The sequence below is a fragment of the Capra hircus genome, chromosome 19 (genome assembly GCF_001704415.2).
Source record: "Capra hircus breed San Clemente chromosome 19, ASM170441v1, whole genome shotgun sequence".
NCBI lineage: Eukaryota > Metazoa > Chordata > Mammalia > Artiodactyla > Bovidae > Capra > Capra hircus.
Genome location: NC_030826.1, coordinates 44,353,050 through 44,378,236, shown reverse-complemented (window position 1 = coordinate 44,378,236; position 25,187 = coordinate 44,353,050). Strand labels below are relative to the sequence as shown.

Here is a 25,187-nt window from a genome sequence, read left to right as displayed (position 1 = left end):
CTATCCACCCATTCTGGCAAGAGCCTCATACAAGTGAGCGAGGTACAGCAGGCCCCAAAGGATGGCTGAAGGATGTGCCTGTGAACCTCTGCAGATTCTGGAATTTACTCCTAGTGTGCATACCTCCATTATTCCTTCTCGGTTATTACTGGAGACAATAGAATATAGTTGTTAAGAGTAGGTTCCAGATTCTAACTCCCTGGCTTCTGAGTCTTGGCTCTGCCTGTGACCTGGCAAGTCACTTATCCTTTCTGAGCCTGTGTCCTCATCTGAGACAGTGCTCACAAAGCAGTAGTGTTTCCCCCCAGAAAGTCAGCATCACTCCTGGCGATCAAAAAAACCCTTTCTCATGATGTCCATCCCAGATCAAGGTCATTGCTGTGCTCCCAGCAGATCAGAGATCCCCTTCTTGAGATGGGCCTAGGAAGGCATGAGCCAGGTCACCTTTATGATTCATTTAGCCAATGGCTTGGAGCACTCATGTCCTGATATGTTGGGCTCTGTGGCAGAAGGTAGACAATTAGGGATGGACCAACACAGTCCCCTCCCTGGGTCCCCTCCATCAGTTGTTAGGCGTCTGGTCTGATAGGACACAGTGCAGAAAAGAGTTGAGGGGTAGCCACAGGGTGTAGCAGGAGCCTAGAGGTGGAATCCTTAACCTGGGGAAGGGGATCTGGAGAAGACAGCTGAGCTGAGTTTTGGTAGCAGAAGCAGACAGACTGGGTGGACATCCTAGGCAGAAGGTATGAAAGTGGGTGCTTTGGCGGTATCACAAAGGAGAAGGATGTGGCCAGCTTGAAGTGTGAGGAGCATTTTGGAAGTTGAGACAGAGAGGCAGCCAGAAGTCAGACTGGGAAGGGATGCAGCTGCCACGCTGAGGAGTTTGGATTTTACCCTGGAGACTGCGAGCCACGGAAGAGAAAGATGATGCAATTTTTGTTGGAGAAAGATCATACTGGGCAACATCCTGGCTTTCCTAGGAAAGAGAGCTTTTCTCCTTTGAAAAACAGGGCTAGTGGGCTCAATTGTGAAATAGGGGCTGCAGAGATGGTCTTTGGCAGCTCCCTGTCCCCACTAGAGCCCACGCTCAGAAAGGGCATCCTTTTTCCATGTGACAGTCCCTGATAGACCAGGTCCCTGGACCACAGTGGGCCCAGCCTTCTGCCTAGTGCTGTGGGATTTAAGAGAGTGCCAAGCTTTCCCTGCCCAGAAGGCCCTTCCAGTGAAATCGGGAAAACCAGACACACTGGAAACCAAAATAACAAGGCCTGACTGGGTGTGATTAAGTGAACTGGAGAGATAAGTTAACTGAAGATGGAGGGGGGGGCAGGCACTGTAGACCTCTGGTTAGAAAAGGCTTCCTGGAGAAAGCAGGACTCAAACTGGGCCTTGGAGGCAACTTAAGCCCTGGATTCCCCCGTCATGATCGTTTTGGGGGCCCTGTGGACCCACTCCTGAGCTGGAGTCACAGCTGCAGTTTTACTTTTTTAAGTTGATTAATTTTTAAAATTATTTATTTGGCTGCACCAGGTTTTAGTTGCTGCACGCAAACTCTTAGTTGTGGCACAAGGGATCTAGTTCCCTGACCAGGGATTGAACCCAGGCTCCCTGCATTGAAAGCGCCTAGTCTTAGCCCCTGAACCACCAGAGAACTCTCCCTGCAGTTTTACTTTTGTTTGTGTGGTTGTTCAGTTTGCAACCATTTCACCCCCCCACCCCAAGACCCTTGTTCTATGAAGACAAAACAGGTTGGGTTTTCCTCACTTCTTTATCATTTGGGCCAGCACACTTTTTTTGTTGTTCTTGTTTAACAAGTCATGTCCAATTCTTTTGCAACTCCGTGGACTGTTGCCCACCAGACTCCTCTGTCCATGGGATTTCCCAGGCAAGAATTGGAGTGGGTTGCCATGTCCTACTCCGGGGGATCTTTCCCAACCCAGGGATCCAACCCATGTCCCCTGCATTACAGGGGGATTCTTTACTACTGAGCCAGAGGGAAGTCCAAGCCCTCAATTAATATTTGTTGGATTAATTAATGTATGACTGGATAAATGAGTGAATAGTGAGAAAGAAGTGACAAGTGCTTCAGGATGTGGAAACGCTGCAGACAAGGGGCAGAGGCAGGAGCACATGGTATGGTGACCACTCATGTGCATAGAGCACTTTATTACTCACAAAATGAGCTCACACGGTACTGTCTCGTTTGATCCCTACCATCAGTTGTTTTGTTTGACCCTGTGCAGTAAACACGGCTGCTATAATTCTTGTTTTACGATGAGAAGAACAGAAGTTCAATGATTTGTCCAATGTTTCACTGCTACTAAGGATGAGCTTGGACTTGAACCTGTTGTTTTCATGCAAAGTCTAGTGCAGTAACTAAATTGCCTTCCTCCTGTGACTTTCCCAAGGGGAAACATATGGTAAGACATATGGTAGAACATATGTTTGGAGGCGTGATCAGGGGCCAGGTCACAGAAAGCCTTGAGTTTCAGGCTCATCTTCAGAGTTTGGACTTTATCTCCCAGCTGGGAAGTCTTTTTAAAAATTTTTTCTTTTAAGCTATTTAATAAAGAATAAATATTAATGATATTTGTGAGGGAGAGTATAAAGTTAATTGCATATTAATATTTATTTAAAATAAATATACGGAAAGTAAGTTTAATTTTAAGAACTGAGTCAAAGACCCAGGAGTCAAAGGAGTCATCTCTACTGGACTCGGAGGGCACCAAACGACTTGAAGTAGCTCTGTGGTTTGGGCGTCATGCTAGATGCTAAGGACACAGGGGTGACTGAGATACAGATTCATTATCAGGATGAAGTAAGATTGTGTATACAGTCCAAGCCAGCTCAAAGTTTATTACTGCCATCCAAAATAACAGAGCGTATGTGTTTGAGCTGAAAGTCCTTGATGACATCACCTCAAAACTGCAAAGACAGAGCTTCAGATCAGAGGAAGTTCCTGGGTTGAAGCCCCTGAAGCTGCCCTTCAGCCTCCAGGATCACCCCAGAGCAGAGATGCAGCTGCTGTTGGCAGATTGGACCACAAAGATGGCTAATTAGAGCCCCACTTGTACATCGCTAGCTCACGATACTGTAAAGCAGAATCTGTAAGGGGGGAAAAGGGTTTTCTTGAAGGGATTGCCTAACAATATGCTCTTAGGAAGAGCCTGATACCCTGGGGGAGGCAAAGGCATCTTATTTCTATCACTGCCATGGTCAGTCATTGTTACTGATGGGGATGGGGGAGGGAGGTGGTCTGGGTGTCCTTCTGACCTGACAGAAGTAGGCAAGAGGTTGAGAACCACAAAGTGAGGTTATCTGAAAGTTGTTTAGTCCAGGAAGAGGACTGGGCCATTAGCTCTATAGAATAGGAATTAGAATTGTTTTAATATGATCCTGTGGATTAGAAGAGATATTACCTAAGGAAAAATGGCCAAGATTGAATTTCAGAGACATCATGAAGCTGCCTGGAAGGACAGTGCATTCACCGACACTGGACTTGTCCAAGTAAGCAGAGATGATGGGGAGGAGATTCAAACACTGAACAGGTGTTTGGACCAAATGGCCCCTTTGATCATGAGATGCAATCCTATTCATTGGGTGATGTCAGTCAGTGCTTCTGACCTCAAGAAGAAAGGTTTCAGGGACTGGAGTGATCAGAGAAAGATATTGGATCACTTCATCCTTCAATGTATTGGATCCCTCGTATGCTGGACCCTGGGCCAGGCGCTGATGATGCTAGTGGTGAAGACAAGCTTCCTGCCTTGACGCTGAAAGCATAGATACAGTTTAGGAAGAGGGAGGAGGAGGCAGGATAGGAGTTAAGGATCACCTACTCATTTGAAAAGACCCTGATGATGGGGGGAAATTGAAGGCGGGAGAAGGGGATGACAAAGAATGAAATGGTTGGATGGCATCACTGACTCAATGGACATGAGTTTGAGTAGGCTTTGGGAGTTGGTGATGGACAGGGAAGCCTGATGTGCTGCAATCCATGGGGTCACAAAGAGTCAGACACGACTGAGCAACTGAACTGAACTGAACTATATGTGGAGCACCCTTAGGTGCTTTTATGTATTTTCAATTCTTTGAACAAGCAGCACAGTAGCCAATATTTGCACTTTAAAAGAGCAGAGAGGCGAAGTGACTTGGCTAGAGTTGTAAGCATAGAATGAGCTCCATAGCCAAAGTACATGGTAAATGGATTAACCTTTATATGTCAGCTTCCACAACTACTGAGCCCACATACCACAACTAGAGAATCTATGCCATGTGCCACAACTAAGACCCTACACAGCCAAATAAATATATATATTTTTAAATGTCAGTTTCTGGGAATTCCCTCGCAGTCTGTTAGGAGAAGCACACTGACTGAAACAGCCCACCCTGGCCAGGTACCATAGTAACCATTTGCGTGAGTTGTTTTACGATAGGAGGTCCAGGTAAGGAACATGGAACTAATAAGCCATCATCAACCAGAAGAGTTCGGGAAAGGTCCAAAGGAGACACCACATGTCTGACCACCTCCCAGAATCCTTCTCACTGGCATCCATCTTGGCTGAACAAGGTGTCCAGCGCCAGGAAGGACTTCTGAGTTAAAATGATTGGCTAAAGACAGCACAATCCCATCACCATGAAACCAGAGACTGCGAGCCAAGCCACGTGGCAGAGCAGGTCTCCTAGGTTCCTTTACCCTGCTGCTTTCCGGCTGGGAGCCCTTTCCCAATAAAATCTCTTGCTTTGTCAGCACGTGTGTCTCCCCAGACAATTCATTTCCAAGTGTTAGACAAGAACCCAGTTTCAGGCCCTGAAAGGGGTCCCCCTTCCTGCAACAAGCCCAGTGGTTTCACTGATGAGGGCGGAGTTTAATCCCTGGTTGGGGAACTAGGATTCCACAAGCTGCCCAGCCAGGCCAAAATAAATAAAAAATGGGGATGGTAATTGTATCTACCTCAAGGACTGTGAAGATTCAGTGAGGATGCCTACAGAGTGCTGTTAAGACTTGGCAGCAGCCACTACCATGGCTATTGTTACCAATGCCAGAGGCTGCACAGCTAGTGGTGGCCAGTCCTGAATTTGAAGCTAGGCCCCGCCCTCCCCGGGTTTCTTCCAGCTTGCAAATGTTTCAGCGCCCAGGGCAGAATAATCCTGCGATCCCCACCCGCCGAGCACTCTAGGCAGGCGCGCCTTCCGGGTCCCGCCCCCAGTCGCCGGCCCCGCCCCACTTCAGCTGGCCGGACATCCGGTCCACGTGCGCGCGCTCCCGAGGCCCCGCCTGTCTTCAGAAAGCCAGCCAGTAAGCGCCTCTGAGATTGGGCGAGCGGCGGCGGGCTAGCCGGGTCAGAGTCCCAGGGTACGTAGCGCGCCGCATGGGCAAGTGGGAGCGGCCGGACCCGGGTTAGGGGGCTGGCCGGTTTGCGGCCCCTGGGGTCACTTTGTCTACTCTGTCATTCAGGCTATCGCGCCTGTAGTGCTTCGTCCAGCCTGGAGGCATTGTGCCCAGGCGCCGTATTGGCGCAGTAGCCGTGCTGGGCTGCCGTAGAATACGCGCCTTTCTTTTGAGCCTCGGTTACAGTTTATTGAGCACATACTATGTAGCAGCTCTTGATCAAACGCTTTTACCTCCGTGGCTCATTGCCTTGACAACAACCCTACTAAGTAAGGTAATGTTTTAGAGCTGCGGAAACTGAGAAAGGTTTACAACTAGAAAGCAGTGGAAATAGTGGATTTAAACCAAGGTTCAGGCCAAAGCCGCTTCCCTCGTAGCTCACTCGGTAAAGAATCTGCCTGCAGAGTGCAGGAGACCCGGGTTCGATCCCTGAGATGGGAAGATCCCCTGGAGAAGGAAATGGCAACCCACTCCAGGGTTCTTGCTTGGAGAGTTCCATGGACAGAGGAGCTTGGCAGCTACAGTCAATGGAGCCCCAAGAGTCGACCCGACTTAGCGACTAAATAACCACCCCCTGCACTGTAGACCTTTGTGGTCAGATCTAAATTTGATTTTTGAATCCAGCCTCTGCCATTTCCAGTTGTGTGACTGTGGGTACCGCTCCGACTCTTGCTTGCTCACATGAAACTTTGGTGGCATGGAGTTCCCAACTCTTGCGTTGATGAAAAGAGCAGCCTACTTCTCTCCCCCTGCCCCGCTCCCCAGATGGAGGCGTTGGCGCCTCTGGCGCTGAGTTTGTTTACGAAGTTTACAAAAATTTTTCTGTCTCTTAGTTATGGGGAAGTTTTCACCCAAATGAACCTTGACATTAAGGCCTAGTTTTAAAGTTGAGGAAATGGAAGGCTTTGAAATGTGTTTTCTTTGGGGCCGGGAGTGCTGCTGCTGTTAGGTGAGTCATGTCCAACTGTGCCACCCCGTAGATGGCAGCCCACCAGGCTCCGTCTCTGGGATTCTCCAGGCAAGAATATTGGAGTGCAGATTTGCCTAAATAAGTCAGATGGATTTGGCGGGGTGCGGACAAGCCTGAGGACACGGTGACATAATAGAGATCGGGCTATGATACGAAGTGGACAGGCCGGTTGGAGTAGTTTTCCCTTATGAGGGCCCTAAATTCCCACCAAATCCTCTTTCTTTTAATCAAGGTCTGAAACTGTCCTCATGGGAAGCCTGTTCAAAGGGTTCAGAACCTCACTTGGTTCCTGTGCCCTTACGACTGAAGGCAGGCCAGCAGTAGCCATTGAGCTCAGCTTCCTTTCGGAAACTACCCACTCTTCACATTTTTAGGTTGCTAAAATTTTCCTCTGAAAGTTTCAATAGTTGCAAAGGCTGTGATTTCTGGTTAATTGTAAATATTGACATCTTAAAAATGAAACTGTCAAGGCACTTAAGTCTGCAAAGGAATCTAAATACCATAGTGATTTGATTTTCCCTCATCCTTGGAAAAGATTACACAAACCAGCTTTTATTGAACAGTTGAAATTTTACATGTTCCTTTTTCCGCCTTGAACTCCTGTTTCCACTTAATTTCCTCCACAAAATTTCTTTTTCTAGTCAAATCAGTTTTATACTCGAAAGTCTTTGGTTGGTTGTTCTGCTCTGCTACAAAAATACTCATAAAAACTAAAACATTTTTGAAAATTGTGTTGTCATACTATTAAACATTTTCTTTTAGACTGAGTTCCAAAATTGTAAAATACAAAACCGACCAAAATAACTAGTTTTGATCATTGTTAAACCTAACTCTTATTTGAAATGCTTCTCTTAATAAGCTGAGTGGAACTTTTTCTTTTAATTCATATAGGCATCCCTGTATATTTGCTAGAATTGATCTCATGTGACCTCAGCCTGCAGTGGCTTTGGAGTGGGGCTTGGGTTCCCAGCCAGAGGTTGAGGCTGGGTCGCGGCAAGAAAGCACTGGATCCTAGCCACTAGACCCGTGGTCAGTGACAAGGGCCCTGGCCCTTCAGCTCTGCAGAAAAGAATTTCCACAAAAGTGGAAAGTAGTGAAGCAAGTCAAGTATTTATTAGGAGGAAAAAGAGTGCGGTATGTGTGGTTAGACACACGGGGCAGACTCAAAGGGAGAGTCCCTGAGTTGCTGAGTCTCGCCCTCGTGGTAGTTTGATTACTTTTATGGGGTATTTCTTCCCCATTTCCTTTGGCTAGTCATTAGGATTTGCCTGGTACACAGTCCATATTCGTTATACCTTAAGATCCTTCCATGTGGGCATACGCATCTTTTAGCCAAGATGGATCCTACCGAAAAGGCATCTGGGTAGATCATCCCTTGGCATGATTCCCCTTTGGCCTCCTAGAAGCCTTTTCTGCCCATGTGTGTTCAGGGAGGTCTCCTGACTTCAGGAATGAGAAATATGTGGCCTCTGCAGGGTCCAGCCTCCTCCCTTAATTGTTCTGCTATTAACGTCTTGGAGTTTTTTGGTCAATAGAGAATGAATCTCCAATTTTTTTACCCTGGGAGGTGGGGGTGGGGGCATCTGCCTCATGCCTCAGAATGAGCAACTAACCCTAACCCTGCTTACCCATGAGCTGGACATTTAGCTGTGTGCTTCATGTATTCAGGGGCTTCCCTGGTGGCTTGGATGGTAAAAAATACCCCAAACACGAGAGACCGGAGTTCGATCCCTGGGTCGAGAAAATCCTCTGGAGAAGGGAATGGCTACCCACTTCAGTATTCTTGCCTGGAGAATTCCGTGGCCAGAGGAGCCTGGAGGGCTACAGTCTATACAATCGCAAACTGAAGGACTGACACTTTGTGTATTCAATAGATGCTTTTTGAGGCCCTTCTACTTATTGGGCCCTGTTTTAAGCACCTTAAATACAATAGTGCTCAGATTCTAGGGGGAGAGGCACATTACATCAAATAATCACATAGACATATTTGAGGGATGATAATAAGCGCAGTGAAGAAAAGTGGAACATGAGGGAAACAGAGGGATGCTACTTTATATATTCAGGACAGTCTGATTGGGTAGCAGTGGGACAGAGAAGGGGAAAGGGGCCTTGTGACCTTTGGGAAAAGGGTCCTGCATGTGGAGGGAACAGCCAGCGTGTCCACAGGCCCGAGGTGGGAGATGCCCAGCACAGTCAAGGGGTAGCAAGGGGCCAGGGTGACTGGAGGGTCTCATTTGACGGGGGGAGTGGGAGGAGGTGCCCAGAAAGGCTGGAGCTGAGTCTGTCCGGAGACGCACGGGAACTCTGAGACGGAGAGGTGGTCTTAGGATCACGCTAGCTGCTGTGTGACCAGCAGACTGTTGGGGAGCAGAGGTGGCAGCAGATCACTCAGAAGTCACTGCAGTGACCTGGGAGCCAGACGCAGGGCTGGGGGGAACCAGGCGTGTCTGGGAGGTAGAGCTGGCAGGGGGCAGGTGGGTTGGATGAAGATTGTGAGAGAGGAACCGGAAGGATGCTGAGGGTTTGGGGTTGAGCAACTGAAAGGACGGAGATGCCCTTCAGGGAAAGGAGCAGACCACCGCCACAGACGTGTCACACGTGGAGTTAGGGAAGATGAGGCAATGGTGGCATATGGTACCTCATTCAGTCCTGATGAAACCCCTGTGCGTAGTTATTTTTATTATTGACTGCGCCATGCAGCATTCAGAATCCTAGCTCCCCCTCAGGGATTGAACCCAGGTCCCCTGCATTGGGAGCTTGGAGTCTTAACCGCTGGACCACCAGGAAAGTCCCAAGTACTCATTATTAATCCCATTTTATACGTAAGGAAACAGAAGCCCACAGCGCTGAAGTATATTGCCCGAGGCCACATGGCTGCCATCCCAGCCCAGGCCCTGTGACTTCACAGCCCCTGAGGTTTGCCCTTCCCTGTGATCACTTTTCTATGTGACCCTAGCATAGTTGTCCAGTTCAAACAACCTCCATGTCTGCCCATAAAACCTCCCTGGAGCAGTGGTGTTGTGCCTGGAGGGGGCTCTAGAAGAGAGACCTGCCTTCCCTCGGTGTTGGCAGGGCAGAGGGAGAGGCAGGCTGAGCGCCACCCCTGCTCTGGGGACTCCCTCCAGCTCCTAGCAGCCTGGAGGAGGAGGTGCTGACTTAATATAGGTCCAGTGGACGAGGAGAGCTTGGACTCAGGTTTAAACAGCAGCCTCTCACCAATAATGAAAGATCAGGAGTGGGGAAAGCGTAGATAAAAATAGCACTTACTAGTTAACTGGAAAACAATATATTTTTGCAACCTCTGGTTCCACAAGAAAATAATTGGGTCCCAAGGTAGGGAACGACTCGTTTTCATGAATGATTATATTGATCATTGGAGCAAAGTGGATACACCCGCTTTGGAAAGTAATTCAAAGGAAAGGCTCGTGGCCAGGGTGAAATCCTGAGAGGCTGCAGAGGAGGAAGGAGGCTGGAAGTTAATGAGGGAGCAGACTCCTGGCCCCAGCCGGCAGGTGTGGGCTGTTGGTTGGGAGACGCAGAACAAGAGAAGTCTCTCCCAGCCAAGCCCCAAGCTGTCCTAAGGGAGCAGAGAGTGTCCATTCACATATCAGTTCCTTACTCTGCTTGAAGCTGCTGGGTGTTCTGTTTGTCTCCACTTTTCTCCAGAAGGGATTTACTAGCAGTGAGCAGTGTGTTCTCCTGGGTAGAGGAGCACCCTGGGAGCCTCCCCTGCGCTGATGAAGGGAGAATGTGGCCCCAAGTATTTCCGGTCCCCTTCCCTACTCATGGAGTTGTTCTGTCATTCATTCTACGGTGGTCATCAAACACTATCAGAATGAAAAGGGAGCTTTGGTCAAGAGCTCCATGGGTGCTAAGTACTGTTCTAAGCGCTTTACATATATTAATTCATTTACTTTTCATGGCAACCAAGAGTAGGGCTCCTTAGCTCCATTTTACAGATGAGGGTTATATAACTCAAAGGAAGGTTAAATAAGGTGACCAGTATCCCTCACCTGGTGAGTGACAGACCCTGGACCCTGGGCTAGATGCTAGGGACAAAAGGGTCCAAGCGCTGGACACGGCTTGTGGCCTTGTGGAGCTTAATTTATCTAACACATCATGCAAACAGAAGTACAAAGCCAGATGGGCGCAAGGGAGGAAGAGGAGATGAAGTGGTGAGAGGTGCGAGGGGCCCAGGTTGGATTAAGAGGGGCACGAGGCTGTACTGAGAGGTGACCTGCTGCTGTCAGGCCCTGACTCAGAGTGACCACTCTGGTGCCTCAGTTAAAGCAAAGACCCCTGTCCTTCCTGATCCCCTCCCCTACTTAGCACTGCTTCACACATTGTGAGCTTTCTGTTTCTATACCTCCTTCAGTGGAGTGTGAGCTCCGGGAGGGGCAGGCGCCCTTGTTCTGCACAGTGCCTGGTGCCTGATTGGCTGAGGAGTCAGCCAGGAGGTGAAGACGGCGGACAGGGGGACCACAGAGGTGGGGGCTCCGAGGCAGGAAAGAGCCTGCGTGTTCAGGGACAGGCAGCAGGCACGTGTGACGAGCACAGGTGCGGACGAGGAGTGACGGAGGGGATGGGAGTGGGGGTGGACAGTGAGCGGTATCACAGGACCCTCCGAAGTCGAGGAGGAGGAGGAGAAAACCAGCGAAGGTTTTAGACGGGAATGACAGGAGCAGATGTTCACGTTAAGCCATGAGCCTGGCTGCCTTGAGAGAAGCAAGGCAGGGACTGGGGGGAGGGGGTGCCAGGTCACGGGCTCCTGCAGGGGTCTAGGGTGCGGGTGGCTTAGGTTAGCAGGGTGGGCATGGTGGATTGAGAATTCCCCAGATGGTACGGGGCCGTCTGGAGGCCTGTGAAATAATCCACTCTCATTGTTCCCTAAGAAACCCTGCCAGGGGAGATTCCAAGAGAGGTCAGCCTTCCCCAAATGTATTTTCTTTGTCGTCTCCATACCATGGGGGCCCAAGAGGTTAAAACCAAAGGGCCCAGCAGTAGTGGAGCACAACAGCATTCTATCGTCACCTCACAGGGCTGAAGACCCCCCCCTCTCTAATCCCAGTCCTACCCTTGCTTTACTCTCTGGCTCCTCCCCGCCGCCCGGGATCCCAGGCCCGGGACCAGTTCTGGAATCCAGCTCCCACTCACTAGCTTCTCTTTGTCGCTGTGGGCCCTGGTGGTGTCCTTCCTTCTCCAGCGAAGCCAACGCTCTGAACAGCTGTGGGTGCTGAGGAGGGAGACGGCCGGCTACCAGTGGGCCTGTCATTCTTTGGCCGCCCTGGGAAGTTCACTGGACCACAGGAGGGGAGGAAGGACGCGCCAGCATGACTCACAGCCTACCCCGGGGCTGCTGCTGTTCTTCCTGCTGGAAGTCCAGCCCCACGTTTACAGGTGTGAAGACAGAATCAGACGGGGCCAGGCGTTTGGGGCTCCGCTGTTTCTCTCTTCGGAGCACTTCCCACCTTGGGCCAGACTGCCGAGGAGGCTTCCCAAAGTCACAGCTAGTTTTCTGGCAGAGTGCAGAGGCTGGGACCAGGCCTCTCAACTCCAGTCCACGGCCTTCCATTTTCACCGGGATTCTGGTGTCTGATTGGCTGGGACGAGAGTTCCCGCCCTAGATTCAGAGGCAGAGGACTAGGGTGGATGCTGGGATTCTTCTACAGTTTTTCTGAAGTTTCATAGGGGATTCAGATCACAGCCAGCTTTAGGATGGCAGTGCCGTGAGGGGAACTGGAGCTTCTACAAAGTGATGATTTTTGAGCCACACCAGGAAGAGGATGTCAGAGGTGGTCACTGCTCCTGTAGGTGCCTGGGGCGGAGCTACAGGGCAGGTCTGGGTAGGACCAGGAGCCTGACTTCCAGGCAGCTTGGAACCTAAACCTTTCCTCCTTGCTGAGCCTTGAGGGTCTGGTGGGCCCTTGGGTCCGGGCGGCTCCTGGGGGCAGACCGGTGCTCCCGAGCCCCAGGGTGGGCACCATGTGACAGCTTTCGGTCTCCTGTCAGTGTTCTCTTCTTGGCTGGTTTCATTTGTTACTGTCTGTCTCGCCAAGCTTTCCTGAGGGGCAAGACCTGTGTTTCGCTTTGGTTGCTGCAAAGCCCAGAGGGGCTCAGTCAGCGGTTTGTGAGGGAGCGAGCTATGGAGGGGCTTATGGGACTGGAACAGCTGGTATTTGTCTGGCCCCTTTAAGCCAGGGGCTCGCAGCCTCCCAGAGCATGCACGCCTCCATGCCCTCGCCCTTCCCAGCGGAGGCCAAGCCGCTGTGAGTCTGTTTCTACAGATAGTCAGCCAGGGCCCCGAGAAGGGGAGATCCTCACTAGATTACCCCAGGAGCCAGGGGCAGACACTGAGCCTGTGCCCTGGTGGTCGTGCGTTAGACTCAGCCCCCTGTTCTGCAGAGGGAAAAGCAGTGTGATCGTCAAGAAAACATTTTTCTTTGGCCCTGCAGACGTACACACCCTCCTTATTTCTTCTTAATCTAAGTGTAAATTAATTTCCCATTCCTTGAGTACATGAAGGCAGAGGTCTGGACACAGAGTTAGGAGCCCCGATTTCCATCCAGGCTCTGCTTTTAGCTGTAATCCTGGGCAAGTCCCCTCTTCTCTGGTCCTCAGTCTATACCATCGTAAACAAAGAGCCCGTCCGAAGCCCTGTGACACAGCAGAACCCCCTGGGTGCCTCCACCCCTCTCCCCCGAGACCTGGTGCAGTAGGTCTCCAGAAGGGTCCTGTCCTGTGTACAGGCAGGAGGTGAGGTCTGCTCTGCCACGTGGTCTTCCAGACTCCTTTACCCAACCCAGCAAACTTGGGCGACCAGGTTGCTCTCATTGATGAGGTGTCAGGCCCCTGTGGAGAAGCAGGCCCCATCCTTTCCTTCAGCGGCTCATTTCAGTACTGTGGTTCAGTCGCTAAGTCGTGTCTGACTCTGTGTGACCCCATGGACTAGCACGCCAGGCCTCCCTGTCCCTGACCATCCTGAAGTTTGCCCAAGTTCCTGTCTATTAAATCAGTGATACCATCCAACCATCTCATCCTCTGCCACCTCTTCTCCTTTTGCCCTCAGTCTTTCCCAGCATCAAGGTCTTTTCCAGTGAGTTAGCTGTTCGTGTCAGGTGGCCTAAGTATTAGAGCTTCAACTTCAGCATCAGTCCTTCCAGTGAATATTTAGGGTTGATTTCCTTTAGGATTGACTGGTTTGATCTCTTGCTGTCCAAGGGACTCACAAGAGTCTTCTCTAACACCACAATTTGAAAGTATCAATTCTTCGGCTCTCAGCCTTCATTATGGTCCAACTCTCACATCCGTACATGACTGCTGGAATATAAGTTCAAACAAAGTGTAATCAGAACAGTAAATCTGCTGTTTAACCAAAAAATAAAGTCCTGTGACAGATTTCAAGGTCCTGGAAATGCTTTGACACTTCTGAAGGAAGGATGAGAGAGACCTGGCCTTCGATATAATTTCTCCCAGCTTGGGAACAAAGTCCAGGACATGGTAACCATGTCCTGAAAATACAACATAGCTTAAAATCTACGGTGAGAGTCTGCAGTTGCAGGAGTGGAGACCTAATTTTGTGAAAGTCTCTTTTCCTCTCCGTGCCTTGCCACACGAGCATCACCCCCAGCGGCCACCCTGCACCAGCACCCTCACCTCCGTTCCTGGTCACTTAGCATGTGAGTGGTAGTGCGCTAAGGGCTGGAGATGCATTTTCTCAGTCAGTCTGCGGAGTTCCTGCACAAAGGCCTTAGGAGGCAGGTTCTGTCATCCCCATTTTATGGATGAGAAGACTGAGGTTCCCAGAGGGAAGTGACTTGCCCTGGATTGCGTGGCATGTAAGTGGAGGAGCTGAATTTGAAAGGATACATGCTTCTAGCCTCTGGGCTGTATTGCAGATTCTCCGTCTGAGGGCCACAAGTCGCGACGCCAGGTTTAATGCTGTCTCCCTGCCAAGCCTGTCATCCTTTCCTCATTATTCTTGGCGTGCTCCATCCTTCTCCGAACTTTGGGCTAAGTGGCCACGCAGCCTGCCTGCCGCTGGGCTCCCCACCTGGGTCACTTCTTCGATGAGGAGGAGGGATTATTCCTCTCGGTCCCGACCAGCTGCCCAGGCTGTCCCAGTGCCAGCACTAGGGCACATGGGCAGGCCGTTTCTTCTTGTGAGCCTCTTGTCCAGACGAGGAAGTGGAGGCTGGGGGCATCTGGAGAGTGCCTTGGGTTCACCCCAGAGGGACAGCTGTCCATTTCCTGTGGCAAGTTTGCCCTCAGTGGGGTATCGCCGCCTCCAGAAAGCTCTCTTTGCTTAACAGCACTTGACTTTGCTCTGCCTACTAAGCTTTTGATGGCTAAATTTGCAAAGTGATAGTTTGCCTTCTTTGTTAATGTTTTTAAAAGAACGCCGGAGGCCTCTCCTTAAAGAGTTTTGTGTCTCAGGTGGATCCAGAGGCCCTGAGGCTCAAGCTGTGGCACTGCCTGGCCAGGTTGTGTCTGCCTCGCTTTGCCTGCCTTTGCCTCACCTTCCCCCAGCCTCTTGGCCCCACACTGACCAGGCCTGCTCTGTCCCACAGGCAGGTCCTGCCGGCGTTCCTGTGGAGGACCCTCACCACTGGGGAGCTTGGCCCCTGTGACTCCGGACTCCTGGTTCTCGGTCTCACCAACCTCCCTCCTTCCTGGGAAGATGTTCCTGGTGGGCCTGACAGGGGGCATCGCTTCGGGCAAGAGCTCGGTGATCCAGGTGTTCCAGCAGCTGGGTTGTGCGGTGATCGATGTGGACATCATTGCCCGGCACGGTGAGTTGTGGGCACAGCTGTACCCTGCAGCTCCTCTCTTGCTTGCTTCCTTCCATCAGGCCTCACTGTTTGACAGGCCTTTCCCATCAGCCTGGCCTCCTGCTCCCACCCCCTGCGGCCCCCCCTCTCCTGCTCGCTCTTCCCTCCCATCACCCCATGACCAACACGAGGGATTCTGGGGGCTCTGGTCCCCTCCCTAACTGCTTTCCCTCTTCTGGGTTTTAAAACATTATTTGTTCATTTCTGGCTACGCTCGGTCTCCATTGCTGCGCAGCCTTTTCTCTAGTTGCAGCAAGAGAAGGCTGCTCTCTGGTTGCGGTGCACGGGCTTCTCGTTGCGGTGCTCCTCTTGTGGAGCACGGGCTCTAGGCACACGGGCTCAGTAGTTACGGCATGTGGGCTTAGTGGCCCCCTCAGCACATGGGATCTTCCCGAACCAAGGATCGAACCCACGTCCCCTGCATTGGCAGGTGGATTCTCAACCACTGGACCATCAAGGAAGTCTCCCTCATTTTGTTTTTGCTCCAGCTGGAAGAAGCACCCCTGGGTTGCCCCATCATTTTGCCTGTAGCCCCTAGGAGTCTCCTTGTTGACCTGGAGGCTCCAGAGAATGACCCAGGTTCCTCTTCTTGCCCCAGTTGTCCAGCCGGGATACCCCGCCCACCGGCGCATCGTGGAGGCCTTTGGCACCGAGGTCCTGCTGGAGAACGGCGACATCGATCGCAAGGTCCTGGGCGACCTGATCTTTAACCAGCCCGACCGGCGGCACCTGCTCAACAGCATCACCCACCCCGAGATCTGCAAGGAAATGATGAAAGAGACCTTCAAGTACTTCCTCCGGGGTAAGTCCTGGACCTGGGACCAGGCAGGGCAGAGCCAGTTCCTCCAGGCACGAACCTTTCTGTGCAGAGAGATTGTCCATGGAGGGAGGAACCAGTTTTCATGCAGGCTGTCGAATTCACTCTGCTCATTGGCATCCCCTGTGCAGCCGGGTACCAGCCCCAGAAAGATGAAGTGATGTTCCTCAACTTTTAAGGGAGTGGACAGTTTAATGAGAAGAGGCACTTGAGGCTTTTGAGCCCTGAACTCCAGGAAGCTGATTTTTCTCGTAGGGATGGGAGTAATAATGATGTTTTTGTCGTGGTTTAGTTACTAAGTCTTGTGTGACTCTTGTGACCCCATGGACTATAGCCCACGAGGCTCCTCTGTCCATGGAATCCTGTAGGCAAGAATGCTGGAGCAGGTTGCCATTCCCTTCTCCAAGGGATCTTCCTGACAAAGGGATCAAACCAGCATCTCCTACACTGCAGGTGGATTCTTTCCTGCTGAGCCACCAGGGAACCTTCAGGGAATAGTAATAGTAGACGAATAATGGAGTCATAAGACCAGAGTTTAAGTCCCAGCCCTCATGGTTTCCAGCTGCATGACTGTCAGAGTGAGCCCACCCCTCTGCCTGTTTCCTGCTCCGCAAAGTGAGGCTAATAATACCATCTCGAAAGTTCTTAGGGACTAAGATCCACACCGTGACTGTGGGTCACCAAGCAGATGTAAACCATGGTCAGAGTTGGTGCTGGTTGAGCTGCCTGGGAGAGTAAATTTGCCGGATGGAAGGTAGGGAGGCTCCAGCATGGCCAGGGCTGGCAGGGGTGAATTCCAGTGGAGGATAATCCTTCAGGGCTGGGCCTCAGTAGAGAGAGCTAGCTGGGCATGTGCAGGGCCAGCCAAGTGATGGGGCAGGTCTTGAGGAGAGGAGCATATTTGTAAAGCAGGGTCTGTGGCAGCCTTTTTTCCAAGCCGTACACTGCATTCCAAGCATGGTTCTTCAGGGCGTCATGGGGTTGGGGTGGCCTGATCATTACTGTCCAGGAGAAGGGGGAGAGCCCAGAGCGGTGGCTTGGGATCAGGCGACAGGCTGGCCCAGGGCCCTGCAGAGCTGCCTGCCAGCCTCTGGGACGTGGAGCCTCCAGCTCAGGCTCTGAGTTGAAGGCCTGCCTGCTTGTCTGCCATCAGTCACCAGTCACGAGGCTGAGACTTTGCTTCCTGGAGGCTATGAGGAGCCTTCATGTTTTTTCCAGACTTTTGCACTGTGATCATGGCCAAATTCTCTCATACATCAGGTTCTCATGTACAGAGTGGGGACTTCCCCTCCGACCCCACCGCCCTGGCCAGTACCTCCCTGCAGAAGGAAACGGATGAATTGACAAACAGCCTTGACATTGATACTCCCTTCCCTGCCCCTGAGCCCTGGCCAGGCAGGAGCTAGTCTGGATATCCTCCCTGCCAGACCAGCTTTTGCTCCCCATCTCCTTGTCGCAGGCCTCTTTCCTCACTGCCTCCCTCAAGGAGAGTCTCTGGACTCTTGCTGCCTTTGTCCTGCCTCTTGTGTCTGTGCCAGGACCCCTTCTGTCCTCCCCTGCACCCGCCCCTGTCCCTCAACCGGGAGTGGGGCCTTCTGCCTTTCATTCCTGCCCTTTCAAGATCTCTCCCAGGCCAGGCGTGAGTACGTACGTCTGCAGGGCTTCAGGGCGGCAGCAGCTCTCCCCTCATGAAATTACACATTAGATAATGTCACCTGCTCCAAAGTTCTCCCGCTATGTCATCTACCCAGCCTCCCCTCTCCCCAACCACCACCACTTAAATAAAAGCCAGAAAGCTCTTTTCAGCTCGATAAGGTGAAAAATGGGGACGACAGCTGTGGCTTCCTCAGTCCCAGTTTTCCCCTGATGAGTATAACAAATACAACTGTCAGAGTTGGTATAATCAAACGTCAGATAAGATCACCAGCTGTTGGGAGGTCTCCGCATAGGCAGACGGATGTCTTAATAGAGTCAGGATGGTTTGCAGAGCTTATCAAGCAGGAGCGATGTGACAGCTGAATAGCCCTTTGCCAGCGAACCAAAGAGCTGGCCGCAAGCTCCCGAGAGGGGCCGAGGAGAAAGGACAGGGACGGGAGCGAAGGGGATGGGAGCGGAGCAGAAAAGGGAGATAAAGGGCCCAGGGAGGATCTGGACTCGGCTCCTGCTCCGGGCTGGGGAGGAGCGGGGAGCCCGCGCTGCCGGCCTCCTTCCTCCAGGAACACTGGTAATGCTAGTAATAGCAGCTATCATCTGTGGAGCCTCAGGCGAGGGTCTGGGTGAGGGGGAGCTGAGTGGTTTACAAACTTCGTAGGCCTTACCATCTTCCTGTGAGGTGGGTCATCCTTTCACCCACCGACATAGGCGAGGCTTGGTAACGGGGCTGAAGCGAGACAGCGGGGGCTGCACACCAAGGCGCGTCCCAGAGCCCGTTCCTCAACCCTGGCTTCACCTGAAGGTGTCTGTTGGGCTTCCTGAGCATCGAGCCCCGAGGAACAGGAAACCCAGAGGCTTGGGTCACCATGTCCCCTGTACCACCTGGAGCGCAGCTCCCCTGTGACGCCCCTGGGATGGTACCACGTGTGGTTGGAAGTGTTCACAGGGGCATCGTCCAAGCCAGGCAGGCGTCTCTGGACCAGAGCCAGGGCCCAGCCCTTTCTCACTGCTTCTGGACCCATGCCAGCTTGTTGACACTACACAGTGGCCACTGGTGTCGAGAACTAGGAACCCAAAGTGTCTCTGGGTGAGTAGCTCAGGGACGTGTCTGCTCACAGTCAGTGAGGGTGCCGCCCCCTGGACTGGCCTTGGCTTGTATTGGGTTGGCCAGAAAGTTCATTCAGGTTTTTTCATAGGATGTTGCAGGAAAACCCGAATGAACCTTTTGGCCAACGCAATAGGTGGGCTAGACAGCGTCTTTTACCCCGCGGGAGTTGGTTCTGTAGTATTAGTCATAACCACCCCACCACCTCCAGACCAGTACATGTACTCCCTGGCTGGAGCTCTACCTCTGATGCCACGAAGCAGCCTCTTTCCTTTGGGGCGGCTCCCGCTGCCCACGTATGAGTTTTTTGGAGAGAATCTATAGATAGCCTTTCAGGACTCTTCAGCAGGGAGCCGGGCTTGGACCTGGCTCCTGGGGGGAGAACCTCTTTTTTTTTTTTTAATTTAATTAATTTACTTTTGGCTGTGCTGCCTCTTCGTTGCTGCTTGCACTGGGCTTTCTCTAGTTGTGGCAAGTGGGGGTTATTCTCTAGTTGCGGTGTTCAGGCTTCCCACTGGTGGCTTCTCTTGTTGCAGAGCACAGCCTCTAGGGTGTGCGGGTTTCAGCAGTTGCAGCACACGGGCTCAGCAGTTGCAGCTCTTAAGCTCCAGAGCATGCGGTCAGTAGTTGTGGCATACTGGCTTACTTGCCCCTTGGCATGTGGGATCTTCCGGGACCAGGAATCAAACCCACGTCCCCTGCATTGGCAGGCAGGTTCTTTACCACTGAGCCACCAGGGAAGCCCTTTTTGCTCTTTTTTTTGAGGAAAGGTGGGTGAAATAGGGCAGAAAGGACCCAGCTACTCCCAGAAACTCTCTCCAGTCTCTATAATTCGGCTGTGTCATCTCCCTTCAGAAGTGGCAACTCTTTGGGTTTCAGATCAGGGGAACTCAACCCTTTGTGACCGCTTTGTCAGCTTCGCCTCACTCTGCTCCAGGCCTCTACCTCAGCCAGAGCCACTCCCATTCCTGGAACCCTCACCTCCGCCCACCTCATCTTCAAGTCTCAGAGGTCCCACCTGCTTTTCAAGGCCGCTACAAATGCCATCCCTTCTATAAGGTCTTCCTGGATCATCCACCCCAAAATGACTTCCTGCAATATTCTGTCCTGAGTGGCACTGGAACCAGCTAGCATTCAGGTTATTGGAGAAGGAAATGGCAACCCACTCCAGTATTCTTGCCTGGAGAATCCCAGGGATGGGGGAGCCTGGTGGGCTGCCGTCTGTGGGGTCGCACAGAGTCGGACACGACTGAAGCGACTTAGCAGCAGCATTCAGGTTATGCCTTTCCTTAGAAGGTCTCCCTGCTCTGCCGGGGAGCTCCTGATGGTGGGGGACAATGGTTTTGGCTCGTTCCCACGCTGAGCATATAGTCCTGTGTGTGCTTACAGAACTGAGTTTGTGCATTTCCTGGCCTCTCCCCAGGATACCGCTACGTGATTCTGGACATCCCCCTGCTTTTTGAGACCAAGAAACTGCTCAAGTACATGAAGCACACAGTGGTGGTATACTGGTGAGTGTGTGGCGCGGCCTGGCCCGACTGAGGCTGGAAAGGAGCACCCCCTGGGTAAGGCACGTGCCTGTGAAATGGCCGATCGCATTTTACCCTTTCCCCACGTGGTGACCAAGAGGCCCGAGGGGAGTTGGGTAGCAGTGCCCAGAGCCTGTAGAAACTGACATCTATAGAGCCAGGCCCAGATATGCCTGGGGGTGGATGTGGGAAGTGATGGCCCCCAGGTGTCTCTCTAGTGCTTGGGAAGGGCTCCCCCTGCTGGCTTTTGGAGGCATTTCAGCCCAGATGCTGGGCCCTGCCTGGGGGGACCATGTTCTCTTCAGTGGTTTCCTTTTCCCTCCTGTAGTGCTTCTCAACTTTCCAAACAGCTCCCACATCAATTCACCTCTCAACATAAGGTAGTCAGGACAGGAATTGATATTCCTGGGGCATAGGAAACTCAAGCCAGGAGTTACAGAATTTGTCTAGGGTCACCCACTGGCAATATGTATGAACTGAAAGTTGCAGAGAGGGAGCTGTCAGAACTCAGCTAAAAAAGGTGCTTTGTTCTCAGAATCCCTCAGGACTTGGAGCAGACTGGCATCCAGGTTTGGCAAACAAGAGGATCAAACTGTCAGAGAAAATGAGTCATAGTCCCAGTGGGGTGTGAGTGTAGATGAGGCTTCAGGGTGTCTCTGCCTTCCAGAAACTTCCGGGATGCCACCCACAGATACAGCAGACACAGAGGTGGGCCCTTGGCTCTGCAGGTATTTTGGGCACAGGGTGGCTCTCAAGAGACTAATGCAGGGGAGGCTCCTGGAACACCGGAGGCAGGGCCTGGAGTGCTCAGCGCCCCCATCACCCTGCCCTCCCAGCTCCTAGCCCTGGGCTGTCATTTAAAGGCAGCCTGAATCTACTGAGCCTGGAGCAGGGACTCAGGCCTCCTCTTCTCTCCCCCGCTGGCCTGTGTCTACCCGTGTAAACCTGTAGCTTCTCTGGGTTCTTTGTTCCCTGTTTGGGAAAGACTGTCAACTGAGGCCAAGCAGACTCCATGAAGACAGAGTTCTCTTTGTCTTAGTTTTAATATAATTCCAAACTTTGTACCAAGGGATCGGAAAAAAAAAAAAAACCTCAGAGTATAATGTTTCAGTGAAAGTGTCAGTCGCTCAGTCGTGTTTGACTCTTTGTGATCCATGGACTATACCCTGCCAGGCTCCTCTGTCCATGGAATTTTACAGGCAAGAATACTGGAGTGGGTTGCCATTCCCTCCTCCAGGGGATCTTCCCAACTCAGGGATTGAACCCAGGTCTCCTGCTTTGCAGGCAGATTCTTTGTCCTGAGTAAACAAATTAGGACCTGGTTGCATCTGCAGTCACCAGGTGACTCAGGCCTATGTTTCCACCTTCCTCCTCCCATGCTTTCCTTTTGCCAAGAGCAGAGATAGCTGTGGTTCCTGGCAGATAGATGGGGCTTTGTGGATTTGCCAGCTTCCCAGGAGATCCTCCAGCCCCACTCACTGGCCAGAGCCTTCCCAGCGTTCTGGGTACCATACATCCCCCACTGATATCACATGTGGTTATATGACTCTTGAGAGATACCCAGGAGATAAATGAAGGATTATTTGTCTTTCATAAAAGGGATCTACACTCAACAAAAATAAGTCCATCCCCACATGGACTCCTTTAACTGGCAAACTACCCCTTGGGCATTTGAGCTAATATGGGGGATTTACCAAAGTGTGATTAGACCAAAACGTGATTATTCACTTTTTTGAGGAACTTGCCAATTGTGGGGTAAATATTTGGGCAAAAGTTCCCTTACCCCAAATAACATCAGTCCTTAAATTAACCACATGGGACTCTCTCTGAGCTCCAGGGAGGGCTGTCGGCGAGTTCTGCCTTCACATCCCCGGAGGCCCACTGGTTTCAGCCTTACCCTCTGAAGGATGGCCCAAGCCGTCTCCATTCTCTCAGCCAGACTTTCCCAGCCAAGATCTGCAGAGTCCCTGACAAGGATTGCATATAGTCCTTATTCTCAGCCAGGTGGGAACTGGCCCCATGACCTTGACAGCATGCTATCCTCCTAACAAAGGAAGTCAGAAGTCCTACCAACTTTTCGAGGCCAGTACAAATGCCATCTTTATACAAGGTCTTCCTTGATTGGTCAGCCAGAAATGACTTTCTGCCACATTCGGTCCTCAGTGGCTTTGGAATAGGCTAGTGTTCAGGTTATATCTGTCCTTTCTGCCTTGACATCCCAGGAGGTCCTCAGGTCTAGGCCACAGGTAGACTAGAGGGATTATACTGTAGTCATCAGATCTTCCCATCTTGTAACTGGAAAAACTCTGGCCTAGTGGCAAAGCAGAGACCCCAGACGGCAGAAAACAGCTGCTGCAGCCTTTTACCCCCTTGTTCCCATCTAGGGGCTTAGGCCGTCAGAGAGCTAGAGGGCTGCTAAAGATGACCCTGCTCCAGAGGACAGCTGGACAGTGCCTGTGTAGCCAAAGCAGGACAGGGAACTTGCTGAGGAAGGACCAGGCAGTACCATCAGAGCAGGCAAGAGAGGCATTCTTTGTTTTCCCTCTGGAGCTGGGAGACTGGGTGCTGCTTGGCCTACTGTGTATGCTCAGTCCTGTCTCAAGGGCCAAGGGGACCCAGTTCTCAAGTCCTTGCTCCTGTTGGAAGCACATTGGGGCATCTCGCTTCTTCCGTGGCCTCCAGCCCAGTGGCCACCGTCTCAGCACAGTCCTTGTGCTCTGAATGTGCTGGGGTGGGTGTGGGAAGACAAGGAGAGGGCTCTTTATGGAAGGCCAGGAAGCTGATTTTTATGCCGCAGGCCCTGGTCCCCAGGGGAACTGCAGGAAGCATTTAGCTTGCAGACCCAGGCCTTTCAGTAAAGGTCACCCATTGAGGGATGCAGGATGTCGCTGATTCCAGGTGACCAAATCCTCCCACTTTAAAATCAAGGAATCTCGGGCCTGGTAGCCAAGCAGAGACCCCAGATGGCAGAAAACAGCTGCTGCCCCTCTTTCCCCTCCCCAGTTATACTAAGGGGCTTAGGTAGCCCACAGCGGTGCTAGGGTGCTCATGAAGAGTGGGGTGAGGTGGGGGGAAGCCCAAGCTTCCAGGGCTGCCCACCCCTGTAACAAGGGACGAGGAAGTCCAGAGCCTGCAGTGCCTAAGCAGCCCTTCTGCCTGGTCCTTAGTGACCGAGACACACAGCTGACCCGGCTTATGCGGCGGAACAACCTGAGCCGTGAGGACGCAGAGGCCCGGATTAAGGCCCAGCTGCCCCTGAAGGACAAGGTCCGCATGGCCCGCCACGTTCTAGACAACTCGGGCGAGTGGAGCGTCACCAAACGCCAGGTGGTCCTGCTGCACGCGGAGCTGGAGCACTCCCTGGAGTACCTGCCACTGCGGCTCGGGGTCCTCACGGGGCTGGCCGGCATCGTCAGTCTGCTTTACCTGCTCACCCACTACCTCCTGCCTTCCCCCTAGCTGGACCGTCCAAGGCAGGAGCTGCTGGGTCTCCATCTCCTCAGAGGTTGGAACCAGGGAACCAATGCATCGGGTTTCCTCCCAACCCCTCAACACACGCACTCTGGATCTGGGCTGGAGCCCTGCCCTGGGCCGGCCTTTCCTCTGGGCACACACTGCATCCTGTCCAAGGCAGGGAAACAGCCCTCTGTCAGCAGATGCTCCTTTCCACCTCCCCCAGAGCCTCTCCCTCTGGAACCCCCCACAGAACAGAGTCCATGAGAGGGTGTGACAGTAACAGTGAGACACTGTTGTTAATTTCTTGTGCGGGGGGGGGGGGTGAGGAGCACTCTCAAGGGCTGTCACCAGTGTTTAAAGCTGGGAGGGTCCCTGGGCCTGAACCATCTCCAAGCACTTGCCCCATCATGGCCAAAATGTCCTCTTAGTGGACATCGGGGAATCAGTTTGGACTAAAGGCTGCCCCCATCAAGCAGGATTCCCCGGTAGACTGAAGCCCTCAGCCAGGATACAGTAAGGATTCGCTTATGGGCGATGCTATATCCAGACAGAGGCCAGGCCTCTTCTGAGATGACCCACCGCCCCCCGTGGTATTTCCCCAGCACTCCCTGCAGCCCGCTCCCTGCCCCCTACCACTCTGCCTCCCTGAGCTCTTGGTGGTCCACATGCACCTGGATGTTTCTTGCCTCTGTGCCTTTGCCTTGCTGCTCCCCAAGCTAAAATAACCCTGCCCCCACCCCCACCCCCCACCTGGTTACCCTCCAGCTCAGGCACCAGCTGAAGCTCAGGGCGGGGTTAGGTGCTCTGGGTCACCACCCTGCCACCACTACCATGTTTTACCTGAATCCACAGTATAATAATCAACCAAAAGCTGGTTGGTCTCTCCTAGACTGTAAGCCCTTTGTGGGCAGGAACTGTCTTATTCATCTCTGTTCCTGGTGCAGAGCCTGAGCTGCCACTGGTGCTGAATAAAGTGTGTTGATCTGAAATGCCCCATGCTGCCACTGTACCCCCAGCATCACTGACCAACTGAGGTGCCCAGACTCCGCTCATACCATGTGGGCTTAAGCGTGGCCCCTTCCCACACCACGACCTGGGCCCCTCACTCCCCTGGCCCTAGAAGGTACAGTCGCCCTCTTGACTTCATCCAGGAGGATTCAGCCAGGTCCTAACGTACCTGTGTGAGAGGAGTGGAGGTGCTAGGGCAGCCTCACATCCACGTACTCCATCTTCCTTCCCCAACCCAATTAGACCAGTGTGGACATCAGCTTCCTCTTGCCAGAGCCAGCAGACCTGCTGATGTGTTGATCCTGCGGCCAGCAGCCTATTAAAGCCAGAAATGAGTGTGACAAATGCGACTGCTGTGGTGGGCATATTCAGCGCCCCCTTTCCCCGAGCTGCGCATCCTTTAGAGACCAGCTCATTAACTCACTGCAAACC

General features: G+C 52.3%; 1 protein-coding gene across 1 annotated transcript; it reads left to right on the top strand.

The window, feature by feature from the left end:
* On the top strand, positions 5,268–24,741 carry DCAKD (dephospho-CoA kinase domain containing). Its single transcript, XM_018065258.1, has 5 exons — positions 5,268–5,353; positions 14,927–15,148; positions 15,786–15,989; positions 20,186–20,273; positions 23,459–24,741. The coding sequence occupies exons 2-5, from the start codon at positions 15,037–15,039 to the stop codon at positions 23,748–23,750; spliced, it is 696 nt and encodes a 231-aa protein (XP_017920747.1). The 5' UTR covers positions 5,268–5,353; positions 14,927–15,036; the 3' UTR covers positions 23,751–24,741.

Excerpts from the sequence above, each read along its gene's own strand:
- DCAKD (XM_018065258.1), top strand. The coding sequence starts at position 15,037 with ATGTTCCTGGTGGGCCTGACAGGGGGCATCGCTTCGGGCAAGAGCTCG. Across the intron at positions 15,990-20,185 it reads CTTCAAGTACTTCCTCCGGG|GATACCGCTACGTGATTCTG; the intron begins GTAAGTCCTGGA and ends GCCTCTCCCCAG. Across the intron at positions 20,274-23,458 it reads CACACAGTGGTGGTATACTG|TGACCGAGACACACAGCTGA; the intron begins GTGAGTGTGTGG and ends CCTGGTCCTTAG.